Source organism: Trichosurus vulpecula, chromosome 8, assembly GCF_011100635.1.
Source record: "Trichosurus vulpecula isolate mTriVul1 chromosome 8, mTriVul1.pri, whole genome shotgun sequence".
NCBI classification, from domain to species: domain Eukaryota; kingdom Metazoa; phylum Chordata; class Mammalia; order Diprotodontia; family Phalangeridae; genus Trichosurus; species Trichosurus vulpecula.
In genome coordinates this window covers 169,913,816-169,932,109 of record NC_050580.1, presented here as the reverse complement: position 1 = coordinate 169,932,109, position 18,294 = coordinate 169,913,816, and the positions used below count along the sequence as shown (strand labels likewise).

Sequence of the window (18,294 nt, the reverse complement as noted above, 5' to 3'; positions counted from 1 at the left end):
TTCAGACTATAGTTCAAACCTCAAATCTTCCTCTCATCAATCAAAGTCGGCAAATGAGATGTGATTAATAAGTAAAAATGAAAATGTACACTGTGGTTACCATTTAATTTAAATGCCTGTAATTCACTGTGTGCCCCCGGGTATGTTCCTTTATCCTTTTGGGATGCAGTTTCCTTCTCTTTAAAATGTGGTTGTATTAGATAATCTCCACCTTCCCTTCCAGGGTGAAGATCTCATGATTTTATGATTCTTCAGGCAATATAAATAACAATTAAGTTCAACACACTCCTCTTATGTTCAATGTTTGTCAATTATTAATTCTCTTTCAGAAAATTTACTGTCATTTTCACTCAGCACCTAACCTAACTTTTAGTGATAGTTAGGTCCACAACCTTTTTTTAAGTTTAAAAACAGGTTGTAGTAATTAGAAATAAGTCTCACGGAAGGGTTTTCTTCAGTTTAGGGATCTGGTCAAAAAAAGAAAAATGCTCATTACCAACCTGTGCTGAGAAACCACAAAAGAATCCAAACCAGAAATGCACAAGGGTGAAGGCAAAATTCTTGTAGAAGAAATAGCACAGGAACTTGCACATGCGGAAATAGGACCACCTTCCATGAACCAGGAGGAGTCGTTGGAGGTATCTGAATTGTGCAAAAGAGTAGTCACTGGCTAAAACTGCTTGCATTCCTTCCTGACCACTGATGCCAACTCCTATGTGTGCACCTGTGAAGTAAGTAAAGAAGATAGAAATGAAGCCCCAGCCATTTTTTAAAAACCTGCTGATTTAACTCTTTCGGGAATGAGTCAGTAAATAAGCAATACATGGTCAGTTTGGCCAGACAATCTTCTTATAACCATCGAAGCCATAGCTGCCTTACTTGAAGCAATATGTCATCATGGAGAGAAGGCTGGTCTAGAGTCTTTGAGTCTAGAAGACCTGGTTTCACATCCCACCTCTGACATTAGAAGCTATTTCACCCAAGGCGAATTACATATGTTTCTATACACCTCCAACAACTCTCTAAGACTAAATTATGGACAGGTATAGACCTGCGTTGATGGAGGGAGTTCCCACTCTAACAGAAAGCATAGATTGAAAAATGATAAAAGTTTTTAAAGGGGCTAATGCTAATAGTAGCTATGATAATAAAATCATCTATTTTATAGCGCTCCCATGATTAATTATAATGATTGCAATGACTGAAATAGCTTATTATATGCATTTTTTAAACTTTGATACAGATCTAATATTTCCATCAGCAAAGAAAAGCTCCCCCTTTACCAAATAAATATCATAAACTATTGTGCACATTATACTCTAACAAGGTTACCTTGAATACTGAGTATTGTTGATAAGTCACAGAACCAGTATGTATCAGAGACTGGGCTTGATCCCAAGTTTGCTTAAGAACAAGCCTACTCTGTTACTATGATATCCCGTGGTCAAGCATTCTCTATTGTATATGAATAGGTTTCTTTTAGTCTGCCTTTCCCATTGGACCATTTGATGGATAAACAACACATATGCTCTTTATTTCATGACCTCTTACTTTTTATCATGCTGATATCATTGGCTCCATCTCCTATGGCCAAAGTCACTGCCTTTCTGTGCGTCTTAACCAACTCCACCACTTGGGCTTTCTGAAGAGGAGTAACTCTGCAGCAAATCACAGTCTTACATATGCAGGCAATTTCTAGGAATTCATTTTGTAGATTGGCTTCAAGTGCATAACCCTGTTAATAAGAAGTTTCCAGAAAAGGATCATGGCAGAATGCAATCAGTGTAGGTGCCATATGATATTTTTATCAGAGTCTTGGATAGAGGTATAGATTTCATTAAATTTGCATAACTCAAAGCAGGGAGGAAGAACACCCACATTGGAGGCTAGGATCAGGATCAATAAGATCTTGGCATTGTAGAACACTGGGCTATAGCTAAGGTAAAAGTCAATAAATGTAAAGTCTTAACACTTGGGTCCAAAGAATCAGCTTCTCAAGTACAGGATGGGGAGGCATAGTTCCTCAGTAGTATTTCTGAAAAAGTCTGGGGGTTTGAGCAGACTGCAGATTCAGTATGAGTAAGCAATGTGAAGTAGCAGCAAGAAGAGCTAATGCACTTGGGCTGCATGATAAGTATAACTTCCAGGAATAAGACGGTCATAGTCTCTGTGCAATCTGCCCTATTCAGGTCACATCTAGAACACTGCATTCAATTATAAGCAGCACACTGTAAGGAGGACATAGATGAACTGGAGAGCATGCGAAGGAGGGCAATGCGATCCAGATGATGGAGATTCCACAGCACTAGAGGATTAATGGAGGGAAACAGAGAAGAAAAGACCTGGGGGGGTGGGAGAAGGAGGGATGGACATGATAGCTGTCTTCAAGTATTTTAAGTGTTGTCATCGGGAAGAAGGATTAAACTTACTTCGTTTGGCTACCGAGGGCAGAACCAACAGCTATGGATGGAAGTTGCAAAATTGCAAAGAAACAAAATCTTCCTAAGAATTAGAGCTGCCTCAAAGTGGAGTGTACTGACTCAGAACATGATGTGTTCCCATCACTGAGAATCCTTCAAAAAGAAGTGGAATTACCTCTTGTTGGATATTTTTGCTGTTGTTGAGTCATTTCAGTCATGTCCAACTCTTCGTGACCCTATATGGGGTTTTCTTGACAAAGATACTAGAGTGGTTTGCCATTTCCTTTTTCCCAGCCCATTTTACAGATGAGAAAACTGAGGCAAACTGGGTTAAGTGACCTGCCCTGGGTCAAACAGCTAATAAGTATCTGAGGCTGGATTTGAACTCACAAAGATGAGACTTCCTGACACCAGGACCAGCATTCTATCTACTGTACCACCTAGTTGCCTCTTGTTGGGTATGCTTTAGTGATAATTCCTTTTTTGAGGCCCTCTAATATCTTTTGGCCCCCAGAAGCTTAGGACCTCTAAACGTTGAAACCACAGCAGAAGCATATTAAGGACCCTGTGAGGTTAAGTGATTTACTAAAGGTAGTAGGTAGCATAACCAGGATTTTAACTTGGGTCCTTTGACTCCAAATCCAATGGTTTTTCTATTACCTAGTGAGAGAAGTAGCATGGTATAGTAGATAGGACACTGGACTTAGAGTCGGGAAAACCTGGATTTAAATCCTTTTTCATGTACTTAGTAGCTGTATGGCCCAGGGTAATTTTCTTAACCTCTCTGGAGCTCAGTTTCTTAACCTGTAAAATGAGGAGTTGGATTCGATAGCCTCTGAGGTCCTTTTTAGCTTTAAACTATGAACCTCCAAGTCCATACAAAATCCCCTAAGAAAGTTTGAGTACTGTGAAAAAAAATTTTGAAGCAAGTTTCTCTGATAAAGACCTCATTTCTCAAACATATATAAAACTGAATCAAATTTATAAAAATAAGAGCTACTCCCCAACTGATAAACAATCAAAAGATATGATTCGTTTTCAGATGAAGTAATAAAAACTATCTATGGCCATATGAAAAAGTATTCTAACTCACTATAAATTGGAGAAATGCAAATTAAAACAATTCTGAGCTACTGCTTCATACCTACTAGATTGGCTAATAGGACAGAAATGTTGGAGGGGATATGGGGAAAATGAGATATTAATGCACTGTTTGTGGAGTTGTGAACTGTAGAGCAATTTGGAACTATGCCCAAAAGGCTATAAAAGTATGCATACCCTTTGACCTAGCAATACCACTACTAGGTCTATATCCTACAAGAGATAAAAAAAAGGAAAAGGACCTACACACACACACACACACACACACACACACACACACACACACACACACAGAGATATATATAGATATAGATATATACACCCCCAAAATTATAGCAGGTTTTTTTCTGGGGGTTAAGAATTAGAAGTTGATGGCATGCCCATCAATTGGGGAGTGGCAGAACAAGTTGTGGCATGTGATTGTGATGGAATACTATTGTACTGTAAGAAATGATGAAGAGTATACTGAACCTGAGTTGGAGGTGGCAAGTCTGGTCTCAAAATAGAGGTAAAATAGACTCCAGGGCCACCCCCAATCTGACTCTGGCTTGAGCGGGGCATGATCCAAAGGAAGCAAAGCAGTTGAGAAAACTGTTTATTGGTGGCTTGAGCTTTGAAACTATGGATGATAGTTTAAGAGAACACTTTGAAAAATGGGGCACTCTCACAGATTGTGTGGTGATGAGAGATCGCCAAACAAAATGTGCCAGAGGCTTTGGCTTCGTGACTTATTCTTGTATAGCAGAGGTGGATGCAGAAATGTGTGCTTGGCCACATAAGGTTGATGGGCATATAGTGGAACCAAAGACAGCTGTTTCTAGAGAGGATTCTGTAAAACCTTGTGCACATCTAACGGTGAAGAAAATTTTTGTTGGAGGTATTAAAGAAGATACAGAAGAATGCAATTTAAGAGACTACTTTGAAAAGTATGGCAAAATTGAAACTATAGAAGTTATGGAAGATCGACAGAGTGGAAAGAAGAGAGGATTTGCTTTTGTAACTTTTGATGATCATGATACAGTTGACAAAATTGTTGTTCAGAAATATAATATTAATGGGCATAACTGTAAAGTGAAAAAGGACCTTCAGAAGCAACAGATGCAGTCTGCTGGCTCACACAGAGGTTGTAGAGGTGGCTCAGGCAATTTTATGGGTTGAGGAGAAAACTTTGGAGGTGGTAGAGGAAACTGTGGCCATGGAGGAAACTTTAGCCATGGAGGAAACTTTGGTGGAAGAAGTGGTTATGGTAGTGCTGGTGCAGAGGTAGTTATGGAGTTGGAGATGGTGGACATAATGGATTTGGTGGTGATGGTAGCAACTATGGAGGTGGTCCTGGCTACAGTAGTAGAGTGGGTTATGGTGGTGGTGGAGGATATGGAAACCAACGTGGTGGATATGGTGGTGGTGGAGGAGGTTACAATGATGGTTTCAATGAAGGAGGAAATTTTGGTGGTAGTAACTATGGTGGCAGTGAGAACTATAATGATTTTGGAAATTATAGTGGGCAGCAGCAATCAAATTATGGACCCACGAAAGGAGGCAGTTTTGGTGGAAGGAGCTCAGGCAGTCCTTATGGTGGTGGTTATGGATCTGGTGTTGGAAGTGGTGGATATGGTAGCAGAAGGTTCTAAAAACTCAACAGAAGAGGGCTACAGTTCTTAGCAGAAGAGAGAGCGAGGAGTTGTCAGGAAAGCTGCAGGTTACTTTGAGACAGTCATCCCAAATGCATTAGAGGAACTGTAAAAGTCTGCCACAGAAAGGATGATCCATAGTCAGAGAAGTTTCTGCAGCTTAAACAGGAAACCCTTCTTGTTCAGGACTGTCATAGCCACAGTTTACAAAACATGCAGCTATAGATTAATGCAATGTAGTGAGGTCCTGAGGTCTTTTATCTGTTGTAACTTTGTCTTTTCTTTTTCTTTTCATTACATCAGGTACATTGCCCCTGAAAATTGTGGTAGTGGTACCAGGAATAAAAAATTAAGGAATTCTTAACTTTTCAATAAAAAAAAGAAATGATGAGCAGGATGCTCTCAGAAAAACCTGGAAAGACTTGCATGGGATGACGTAAAATGAATGTACCGTGTACAAAGTAACAGCCATATTCTGAGATGATCAGCTGTGAATGAGTTAGCTATTCTCAGCAATGCAACGATCCAAGACAACTCTGAAAGACTTGTGATGAAAAGTGCTATCCATCTCCAGAGAAACAACTCATGCTATCTGATTACAGATTGAAGCATATTTTTCTTGAGTTTTTTTCTATGTTTTCTTTCACAACATGACTGCAAACATGGAAGCATGGACTAGTTGTCAGAATCCCTATAAACTTTAATTTAGTTGCTGACCTTCTAAATGTGATAGTCCACATCCTACTGAAAGAGCTGAGCCATACCAATATTGATATTCTTGCTGCAAATGAAACCAGGAAATTAAAGGAATGTGAAATTAAATGGAAGGATGGCTCACAGGTTCTCCTTCGAGAAGTAAATAAAGGAGTTTCTTTCATCATATGTCCAAAAGCAAAAGAGACATTATTTCATGGATAGTAATCTTGCTTTGTAATGTTCATGGTGAACATAAGCAGAACAATCTTCATGAGGATCACTTCAGCTTATGTGCCAACATCTGTTTCAGAGGATGAAAAGGCAAAGAAATTCTTTGAAAAAAAAATCAGGTAAGATCCTTCCAACTAAATCATCTATTTTGTATTCATTCATTCAAAAAATATTAAGTCCAACTATGGAGCCAGCATTGTGCTAGGCATTGAGGATACAAATAATCCCTACATTCAGGGAGTTTGCATTCCTTAATCCTGAGAGACTTTAAAGCAAAGATGAGCATTAGATGGTGAAAAATAAATTGGAAAATATGGCAGAGTATTAAGAAATGATAGGAGGCAAAGGCTCATAGAATATTTATAAGCTTCGTTCTTGTAAATAATGAATACTTTAAGGTGGAGCTAGAAATGCCAAGAATCAATTATAAACAGAAAAAACCTAGTTACTGACATACAGAAGAAATGTCAGAAGGGGAGGAAGGAAGGAAGGTTGAGAATGAGAGATGAGAATTCCATCTTCCATCTTGGCACAAAGATTTAAGTAATGACTTAACAAAAATCACCAGATTTATGCTCCTCTGGACTTCCCTACAAAGACTCTGAGAGGTGGCTGAAGCTCTCCTTAACAATGTAATTGACACTAGACTGAGAAAGCATGTAACCGATGAGTGCAGTACAGATAAGACCAGATTTAATGAGATGTTCCCAAATGCCCTTTAGAGACAATATCCCACATGTAATGGAGTAAGAGGGTCTGTGCTGTTAAGAATAGCAAAATTCACTGTGAAGTTGCCTCCACATGTAAGGTAAATATCAATGGTGAATGTGGGTGGTGAGTAAAGGGGTTGAGCAGAGTCCCTCTAAAAATTCTCATCATCTGGCAATTTGCTTCTGTAAAGGGAGGTAGGCAGAGGGTAACAATGGCATGTACAAAGGAAGACAAAAAGGGATATGTGTAGTGTACCTGAAAGACAACCTCTTTTTCTCCCTTCATCCTAGACTGACTCACATTTGTCCCAAGGAGACATCTTCTCTCTTAGTTTAGGAGATTTCCAAAAAAAAAATCCTGCTTTAGGTTATTAACATTTTTCTGCTTATTACTCCTATTTGTCACCTTTAGCTGGCTAAGTAATACTGTAGCATGAGAAGATCTGTGATTCTACTCTTCACCTCCATGGCAATCATAATTCCATTTCTCCCATCCTGTGTTTCACAAGAGGTGATGGATGTTTCTTCCACTTTTCTCAGACTTTCCTTCCTTCCCATTTCACATTTCCATGAACACTGACCATATTATAAAGGTTAGCAACCAGTAATTTCCCTATATAACAGTGAGAATATATAGTAGAGAAATGACAGGAGCAGGGGGAGGGGAACAAACAGGATACTACCAACTATAGCAAAAAATGACAATCACTCTAACTCCTTCCTTGCCCAGAGAAAGGTCAAGGCTTTTGCTTCCTTCTCCAACTCTGGGGGAGGTATATTGTCTTTAAAGAGAAGTTTGGGGTATCTCACCTAACCTGGTGCCATCAGCACCGTACCCACTGTCACTGTCTCTCTGAGCCCATCATCAACTGCATTATTGACCAGAGCTTCAACCATCTCTCAGAGACTTTGTAGGGAAAGTCAGAGGAGCACAAAGACAGCTAGGTGGTACAATGTATAGAGTACTGGGCCTAGAGACAGGAAGACCTGAGTCCAAATCCAGCCTCAGACATTTACTAGCTATGTGACCCTGGACCAGTCACTTAACTTCTTTTTGCCTCAGTTTCCATATCCATGAAATGAGGATAATAATAGCACCTACCTCCTAGGGTTGTTGGGAGGATCAAATGGGATAAACAATTTGTAGTGTTTAGCACAGCGCCTGGCACATAGTAGGTGCTATAGAAATGTTAGCTGTTATGATAATGATGATCTGGCTTCCTACCTATCTGGCAGATTTTCCCCAGAATTTTCCAAAAAATATACAAAAATCCTACAACTCTTCCTACCAGTCCCAGTTCCAACACGCGATTGGCTAATGGATACCGAGTGATATCACCATGACAATGATGGGCTATACCTACAAAAAGTTTAAGTGACTCAGTAAATTACCATAAAGAGGAGGCAAAAAAATATCAACCCTGAGGAATCACCTTAGCAAGCAAATATTTGACTTCCTGGCCCATGGGTCAGATGTGGGCAGCACCTTGGAGGATGATGGAATGTTACAAAAGTACTATCTCATAAAACAGCAAGAAGTTGGGGGGAAATGAGTTTGCAGGAAGCTTGTTAGGTGGCCCAGTTAATCCAAATGATGGAATAATAGAATCATAGCTCTGGAGGTAGAAGGGACCTCAGAGGACACCTAGTCCAACACCATCATTTAACAGAGAAGGAATTGAGAAAAAATGACAGCCCTTCAACATAAAAATAAAGACAACAAACAGGTGAAAATGGAACAGAAAATGGAACATTTTTATAATAATTTTTTTCTGTTAATAACAGTGGAACCACCATTGCCACTCCAATATCCAAATATCCAATGAATCAAATAAGGAAGGAGAAATGAGCACAAAAGAAGGTAAAGTCAGAAAGAATACCTGAACAAGTCCAAGTATGCATGAAAAGAAACAGATGCCAAAGGTGGTAGTTTTTAAATTTTTAGTATTTAATCCTCAAGACACCTGAAAGAAGAGAAGATAACCAACGACAGGAAAAAATCATGGACAGTACCATTCTCCCTCAAAAGACAATTGAGAGGATAGCAATGACGGGAGATTCATATACCTACTTCCTTTATCGCTATAAAAATCTTTATAAGAATGATCTACACATGAATTGAGGGCACCACTGATGAAAATATGAAGAGACAATAGGCAGGCTCTGGTCAAAGATATCTTCAATATACCAGATTTCTCAGTTAAACAATTAACTGAATGTTGTAGGGAACCAAGATCTCTCTGTGAATATTCTTTGTTAATTATTTTAAAAGGATTTATTTTAAAATGCTGCTTTGTAAACTGGTGTGCATATTTTAAGATCAGACAAAATTCCTTGATAAATGAAATAACAGAGAATGTGTTATTTAAAAATCCTCTGGTTAAAAAAAGAATCTTCTGGTTAGCAATCTCAGACAAAGCATAAAAATACAGATGATATTTTACTAACAGCACCAAGCTTTGGAATAGGCTCATTTAAAAGCATTTGTCCTAACAACATCCACAGGAAGAACCATACTGAGGAATAATGTCTACTGTCCAATTTTTGATATAAGGTTAAATGGAGGGTTGGCCCATTGGTATCCTTAGTAGACACTATAAAATGGCAATGAATTGGAGCTAAAAAATCAAAAAAGAGTCAGAGAGTAGGATGGGTTGCATTTGGAAAACTGTAAAGCCTTTTCAATGATCCTAAGTTGCTGCCTGAAACAAAAACCCATCTTTTTTAACATTGATATTCTTCTGGTAATGCCATATGGCTACAAATCATAGAAGATACCAATCTCCTAAATATAAAAATTGCTGATCACCAAAAGGGCAATATAGAGACACACTGTGAATGAAACTAAAGTATAGTATATAAACAACACCATGTGCACAAGAAGTAGCATAAATATATAGCATCCAGTTTCTGCATGATAGGAAAAAGAGACGGTCCAGTCATATAGCAAGACTGAGTAATAACAGATGAACAGGCTCACCTGAGCACCACACTGGCACTGGTAGTCACTGCATATAAAAAGGCATGGAAGAAGGTCTTAGCACATTGGCAAACCCTCAGTGGAGAATTTATGGCAGAATATACCCACAAGTTGCATATGAGAAAGTATGGATAGGCATGGTCAACACCTTTGGAGGATAACTCATTTTAATGAGATCATGGATCCAAGGAAGCGAGACAATGGAATAGGCTGAGGAATCAGAAAAGTAAAAAGCAAATAAAAGAACTTTCCTGCCTCTTTCTCCTATGGTTTATCTAGTATACAGCTACCTTTTCAGAATCTAATCTTGGCCCTACTTCCTTCTCTGTATAAACCCTCTCTCACAAAGGTATACACAAACACACACAAGACAGGGCCTTCTGTTGATGTCAATGGCACCAGAAGTATCTGTCATCTGTCTCCATGCATGACACCATGTTATCTTAGTTATTAGGGACAATCCAAGTATGCTGTTGTGTTAACTATCAATATGGCACTACATTTCTAGACACTCAAAAATCACAAGCAAGAAGATACCTCAAATCCCAGCCTATCCTTTCCAAAATAGGACAGATAGTAACCTTAGCCCTGCAATTACAGTATTTCTACTGGAGATGTTCTGATTTAGAAATATCATCTTCAAGAAGACAGTGGCCTAGGTCAAAGTCCTACCCTTGCTACAATGTCTGTGAATTTTGAAAAAAAAAACTCCTTGATATCTATGTTAAATATGGAATATATGGGGTAAATTACATAGCATGAAATAGTTTAAATTCAAGGTCACAGTCATAAAATGACCTTCAAAAAGTACATTAGTAAGAAAATATTATAAACACATTTTTATCAATTATTCTATTTTCTTGTCAGACGATCTATCCCTATATATAATACTCTCTCACATTTTTAGTATTTTACACTAAAAAATCTTTCAGAAACATTAATTCACTTGCTCCTTCAAATAGCTCTATGAAGTATACAGGAGAGGTATTGTCAGCCCCATTTTAAAGGAAAGGAAAGTGAGGCTGAGAGTACTAGGGTACACACCATTGGACTTGGACTCCGGAAGACCTAAGTGTGAATCCCAACTCTGTTCTCTGTTAACTATCTGACTTCTGGCAGATTACTTTACCTCTCCAGGCCCCAGTTCCTGGTCTGAAATAAGGAGATGGAACTAGATGATCTCTGAGGTTCCTTCTAAGTCTTAAACTTACAACCTTATGATCATGACTTGCCAAAAATAATACAGCAAACATATAGCAAAACCCAACCTCTTAATCCTCTACTTTTTCTAATATAACATACTACTCCATAAGGCAAAAATATTAAGAAATGAAGATTTGGTTGAAGTTGGATTTCTTTGAGTCATTAATGAGGAGTATTTGATTATGCAGTATATAAAAGGGTCTGCTAACCTGATATCAGCTGTATGATAAAAGGCCTTAGAGAAAGTAGGACCATGTGTAAGCAGAACACAATCTCCTGTCTAGAAACGAATGATGCCTTTCAGTTTAGTCTATCACTATTGGCCATCCCACTACATAATAAAAGGATGATGGAAGGGTGTTAGCAATCTGTATGACAGAGTGGGCTCATCTAAACCCTATAAAGTTTGAGAATTAGATTTGGACAAAATAAAGGTCAGTGACTTTTTTTTCTCTTTAAAGAAAACCTACACCCACACCACTTACGATATGAACAATTCTTCTTGGAAAGAAACTTGGATTTGGTAGAATGTATAGAGGTAAACATTTAAAATTGCTCAATTCCAGATTTCTCTTTTCCCACTGCTTCATCGTCTCCTTGGATCTACAAAAGGAGAATCGAACCACTGCCTTGTAACAATGCTTTCAGGATGATCATCTTTCCAACTGGAAGAGAGGTCAATAATTCAGTGACCAACTGCCACATTACAACCTTGGGCTGCTGCTAATCTATGCAAGAGAGGAGGGTAGTACCGCCTCTACAATCTTTCAACTGAGTTTGGCCTGCAGCTGAGCTCTGTAACTTTCCATGGTGTGGAAGGCAACACATCATTACGTCTGGAATCCAGCTGGATAATGCTTTAAACACTAAGAGCTAACAGACAGCTGATCACAGGGGGAAAAATACAATATACTCACATCCAACTGCTTTTGTCCTCTAAGAAACTGTCTACAGGAAGATATATTTCTTCTTCAAACTCCCAAAGTGAAAAATGCACATCAAAGCCAGAGAAAGATGTGAGATTAGGTCTTTTGTGCATAGAAATGATAATTCCAGCACAGTGCAATAGGGGCTTTTGTCTTCTAAATTAGAAGCTCAGAAGGACACTTTGATACTTGTTCAAGATTTAGAACCTGAACTACATTAAAAGCACAATGCAAGTTTATTCTATTATGACAAGAACCAGATTTCCTAATCAAAGCAAATTGTTTGGCATCACTATAAAATGCTGCTATTTTGGAAAACCACCAGAGGTATCTTAATGGCAATAATTTGGCGTACTAGTTATTTGAAGGTCAGGTTGTGCTCCTCAAATCACAAACATTAGCAATAAAAACAATTGTATTCCATCCATCCTGTTGCATTCTGTTAATTAATTGGCAGGGATTTGTAATATTCGCCTTACACAAACTCTTAAATAATAGCATTAAATGTCCCATGCTCAGTAGAACAAGAATGAGATTCTGTGAATGTGATAGTTTTATGGACCCACCATTTCACTGCATGGTAGTTCAAAGGACAATAAATATGAAATTAATATTAGAAATTTCCTTTGCAGAAGTGAAACCATAATTTGTACGAGCTGTGTTTCTCCACATGTCAAAAGTTTGGGAAATATGAAAGAGGACCTCATTGTGACAATACAAAAGAAACAATTATTGGGGTGAAGAATAAGGAAGGACAAAAGCTCTAAAGTTACTCACCAAACTATGCCCATTTATGATTAAGGCATAATCCCCAGTTACTGTTTCCTCTACAGTTGAGCCCAGCTTTAACTCCTGTGGTTTTTCACCAAATGCATAGCCATTCGTAAAACCTGTGCTTCTTTCAAACAATATTTCTTTTGCTTTCCTTTAAAGAGGTTAAAAAAAGAAGTAAATCATAGTGACCTATACAGAGCATATCTATTAACTTTAACAAGACACTGACCTAGAGCAAAATTCATTTCGTCACTGCTCAGAATGATTATAGCATAAGATCCAATTTCAGCAGGCTTGTAGCATGTCTTTGAAGTAATGAGGATACCGTAGCAAATTTCCACATTCCAGGAGGTAGAGGGAGGTAGGGAGAGGGTAAACATCATGAAAACAAAATCATCTTGAATGTTTTAAATGATTTAAAAGTTAAGTCACCCTTCTGATCTGAGTTTGAACTGGGAGGTTGACAGATTTCCTCTATAAGGTTGTTTAAGCTTCAAGGACTTAAGAAGGATTGGCTTGGCATATAAATACTGCCATTAAATACTGGGGAGGGGGCGGGGATGTGGGGGAAGTTTAAAGAAAATAAGGAAAATTTTCTAGGAATCCTGGGGCATCAGTGTCAAAAATAATACACACTGAACTGCAGAACAACGTAATGTGATCTCTGCCTAAAATCTTAGCCCACCAAGAAATACATTCTTTGAAATATGACAATTTGTTTACTGAATTGACACAGTCATTATATAAAAATCACAGGACACTTTAAGAGAAAGTTTTAATCATCAGATCAGACAACAGAATATATCATCTGGGGACAGAAACTATAGACACCAAAATAGATCGTGTACCAGATGGAAAATCCCATGAATGTCCAAAGGTTTTTTTTTGTATTAACAATGTCTGCAGAACAATTTTTCACTCAGCCTGCCAAGCTAACTCCAGTATGCATCGGTTGGGTTTATGTATTGAGTTATGTAACACCTTCGAAATCACCATAGTCCTGTTTAGGGAACAACAGAAGGAGTACACAAAGGAAAGAACATTTCCTCTTTCGGGGCCTTCTACTCAAGGATGGGTAAATCTCATGCTTTGAAGTTAACTCAGGGGAGAGCCACATGACCACAGCAGATTCCAGTGTGACCAGAGAGGGGCCTCACAAGGGACAGGGCTTGGATCTTCCAAGTTCCTTCCCCACATAGTGCCTTGTAGAGGAGCTGCAGTGAATTGAATCAACTAAAACTTTGAGTCACCTCCCACTCTGCTTCTACAAAGCTAAGAATCAATGTGTAAATGGGGAGCAAAGAATGGGCTCTAAATGAAAGTTATGCCCAGAAGTAAAATGAAATGGTTCCCAAAACACTCATTCTAATAAAGAAAACATTTATGGAAATATTTTTATATTGAGGCCCCTTTGAAAGAAGAGACTGTTCATTGTAAAAGCAATGAATTTAGCCTTCAACTTTCTAATTATTGGAAAATATAATACTAATTATCCAAGGGTTGTGTATGTGTGCGTGGGTGTTTTAATTTTATCTTCTGCCTCAACATCTCCTTCTACTGGCCCAGTAATGGAATCACAGCCTGCATTTACGAAATAAGAATCTATCACTATAGCCCTAAGCACGATGTCATACATTTAAAATCTACACTACAAAATGAAGGAAAAGGATTGACTATAAAGTCAATAGTGATAAATGGGGTGGGGGGCGAAGAGAAGAATAGAGTTAGGAGTCAAAGGTCCAGGACAGAATAGAAAGGTTACATAAAATAGGTGGATCAGACTTCTCGAACCAATAATCACTTTAGGGAATCCTTATTACATACATGAAAAATTACAGTACCATCTATCGAAACAAAGCATGCACATGCACACACACACACACACACACACACGCATGCATGAGAAGGCAAGTTCCATTGAAATGAACACTTCTGCATTTCCTTGAAACTGTTGCAGAGCATATAAACTGGATTTTGAAAAACTACCAAAGTGAGAACATCTTATGGGGTTTTCCTATTTAATGATGTTCTTCATTCTATAAAAATGACTCAGTCTCTGTTTTCCCTCTAGAGAATGAAAACATACCAAAGAAGGATAAAGTTCAGGCAAAGACTGACATCTCCTAGTTACTCAGGATAGTTTCCCTTAAGCTATCATCTAAATCTATTGCAGAAATATTTTTCCAGGACAAAAAAGAAAAGAAAAAAGGAAACTAAGAGGAGTAGATAGATTTTGGGGTTTCTGCCCTAATTCCCAATGAACTCCCTAATTCTTCAAGCCAAGAGTGGGTTCTCATACATTAAAACCTTTGCCCGCTGATCTATGACCCTAACTCTCTTCTTGGAGCTTACTTCTTCAAATACCAGCTGGTTTCTACATAAACAATTTATGGAGAAAGAAAAAAAAGATGGTCACAAGTCTGTTTCTACATATTTGGACCATATATTTTGCTGGAATAACACACAATACTTCACCATAATACACAAATAACAAATGCTAAAACCAAAAGAGTATGTGGTTTGGTTTTTCCCCCCAAACTTCCCAATGAAGGGTGGCTTATTATTATATAGGCATGTAAAAATGCTCTAATTATTGTAACCTAAAGTATTCTAATCGCTGGACTATCTTGAACATATCAATGAGTGATTAGACAAGCAATGTTAGTTAATCTTGATTGGAAAAAAAAAAAAAGAATCAGAGACAAAGGTCATTGATCCCATCTAAAGTCCTGTGGAATGCTCTACTAAAAAAAAACTTCTGGAAAATAAATAGAAATACCTGTTCTTGAAAGAACAAAATAATTCAAAGGAAGGATATTTATTGAGATATTAAATATATTTTCACTGAAATTAAGATAAAGAAAGATTATCTAACACAATGAAAAACCTAAAAATGATCTTTTAAGTCTTTATTTTTTTCACCTTTTCCTGGAGGTTTCGGTAGAATGCGTATAGAAAAGATATGAAAAGATAAGAAGTATCATGATGTAATGAATAGAGGATAAATCTTGGAGTCAGGAAGACCTGAATCCTGAACTGACTTTGATTGTGTCAAATACTGTACAGAATATAAATATTTGGAATTAACTAATAACTCTGACAAAATGCCACCATGGGCAAGTCACATAATCTCCCTCCCAGTGCCCTGAGCAACTACCTAAATACAATAAGTTACTGAAACTCTAAGTCCAGATCATGAAAATGGACAGAATGCTTTTCTTAGGATTCCTGGTGGCATTCTTTAACATCATTTTAAAAAAATCACTGATGGTTTTAAGCTTAAATAGACATTGAGCATGTTGATTGCTCAATCTTTCTGCACTGGAAAGTCTGACTAGATAACAGACTCCTCACTTCTGGATCAGATAATCCATCCACTTGACAACATTACCAACCTAACCAGGAAATACGCAGAGGTTCCATTCACTGTCACATCACTTTAAATGGACCTATAAACTAATTTCCCTGCTCGTTACTGCTTACTTATTTTTGTATCATTGAAGAAAACTTGAGGAGCCACGGGCTATGACTATATAATGTTAATATAGTCATTTGATCAATGAAACATCCAATCAATTATTTTATCCAAAGAACATCAGAAAACCAGGTTGGCTGATTTTTTAATGGCTAAATTGAGCACATGGTTGACAACTGAAGCAGTTTTTTTTTAAAAAAAAAAAGAAGAAGAAGAAGAAGGTATCCTACATGTGAATTATTTAAAACTGGTGGAATTTTCTCTGTGAGTGCCCTGAACAACGTCAGAATAGAACATGAGTGCCAGCATCAATGTGGCTCATGCTATGCCTTTAAAATGTAGAAACAACAATAATTTTATAAGCAATTATTCCATTCAATCAAAGTTTATACTGCCCTTTCATGCTTTTGTGCAAGTGCATAGGCTACATCCCCAAATAATAATTACCATTCACAGAGGATTTCAAGATTTATGAAGTGTATTCTTCACAACAACAAATTTATGAGGTGTGTAGTAGGTAGCATTATTCCCATTTTACAGATGAGGAAATAGAGGCTCTGATAGGTTAAACAACTAGCCTGTGGTTGTGTAGCAAGTAAATGTTAGATTTAGGCTTCAAACCCAAGGTATCCAATTCCAATCCAAGTATCCTTTCAATTGCATTATATGTCCTGAAACAGACGCTCTTTCCACCTCCACATGTGAAAATTCCTCTCTCCTTCTAAGGCCAACCTCAGGTAATGTATCCTCCATGAAGCCTTCCCCAGGTTCATTAGCTAAAAGTGTTCTATTCCTTCTCTGCTTTCTCCTATTAGGTCACTTGGACCTCACCTTTCCCCATATCCTTCCTCTCCTATGTACTTATAAGTTTTGCATTTACTTTTTTTGTTGTTTTGCTCTTTTTTTGCCCTTCATTTCGAAGAGGACCAATGACATCACAGGGTGATGTCTTGACTTGCGTATGAATTGGATTTAAGTGAAGCAGAACTAGGCAGAATCTTCAGTCTCACACTCCCTTCTAGAGTCCAGCAGAAAGACAAAAGTCAGGTCAACTGGTGATAGTCCAGAACTCAGTGGATGACCTCGGCATCTTCGATGTCTGACCAAGCCCTAAGCACTCCACAGCACCTGCTTCAGCCACCTTCATGGCTGTAGGAACTATTCGGATGGAATGCAAGCTTCCTAAGAGATTATGTCTTATTTTGCTCTTTATAACCCTAGTGCCTAGCACAATGCCTGTCATATAGTAGATATTTGATAACTGTTTGTGAAAATATTATATAGCTCAGAAAACTTCTCATTATATTGTTTAACTTTATTATATTTATCATATATTATTATATTATATTTATTTATTATATTGTTGCAACTTTATGTGACTAGAAATTGCTTGAACCCAGAATGTTGCCCTGACCTCAGTAACTGTCCAGGAATGCTAAAGATGGCTATAAAGAATTTTTGATTCTCCCAGATCCACCTAAAATATTTGTTTGTGGTGTCCATTCGCCAAGATCTTGTTTTGGTTCCACCCAAAGTTTGTATTTTGGGTTCCTTTTTGTTTTGGCTTTGCCCAAATTTTATTTAATGTTTACATTTATGGATAGCTAACTCAATCTACCTTGCTTTCAAGTAGCCCTCTCAGCAAAAGTATTTAACTAGTTACATGTGGTTTGTGCGGGGGTACTCTTGTAAATCTCCCAGAGCCTAGAGGAGAGGGAACCACATTTTCTTTCTGGCTCACTTTCTACCAAATGATCTAATAAAATTCCTTCTAATACTATCTCAGTCTATTTCAAGACTATTTCAGTCATTTTTTCTCACAAATGACATGTACATTGATTGATTTTGGATATACTTAATATTTAGAGTTAGTTGTGCCTGCTTATATACCTTGTATTTATATAATCTTTGTAGTTTTTCAAAGTGTTTTATATAAGATATTATGATGTTCTTATTATAATACGTTATAATATTCTTATATATTATATGAGGATAATGCATTTTATGTGTGTACTTATACAGAAAAATGAGGTTTATATGTGTATATATGTGCATATATTATATATAGACATGTGTATATATAAATACGGTATATATTATATATATATAATGTATATGATATATTTATATGTGTATATAAAATCTCA

General features: G+C 37.5%; 1 protein-coding gene and 1 pseudogene across 1 annotated transcript in view; one reads left to right on the top strand and one right to left on the bottom strand.

The window, feature by feature from the left end:
- The window catches only part of ATP8B4 (ATPase phospholipid transporting 8B4 (putative)), a 239,655-nt gene that overhangs the window by 36,589 nt on the left and 184,772 nt on the right, over positions 1 to 18,294 (bottom strand). Inside the window, exons 19-21 of the mRNA XM_036736592.1 lie at positions 12,676 to 12,823; positions 1,552 to 1,735; positions 501 to 724 (exon numbers count right to left, since the gene is read on the bottom strand). Of these exons, the coding sequence (XP_036592487.1) occupies positions 501 to 724; positions 1,552 to 1,735; positions 12,676 to 12,823 (556 nt within the window). The remainder of the gene's footprint in view (positions 1 to 500; positions 725 to 1,551; positions 1,736 to 12,675; positions 12,824 to 18,294) is intronic.
- On the top strand, positions 1,766 to 5,231 carry LOC118828371 (annotated as a pseudogene).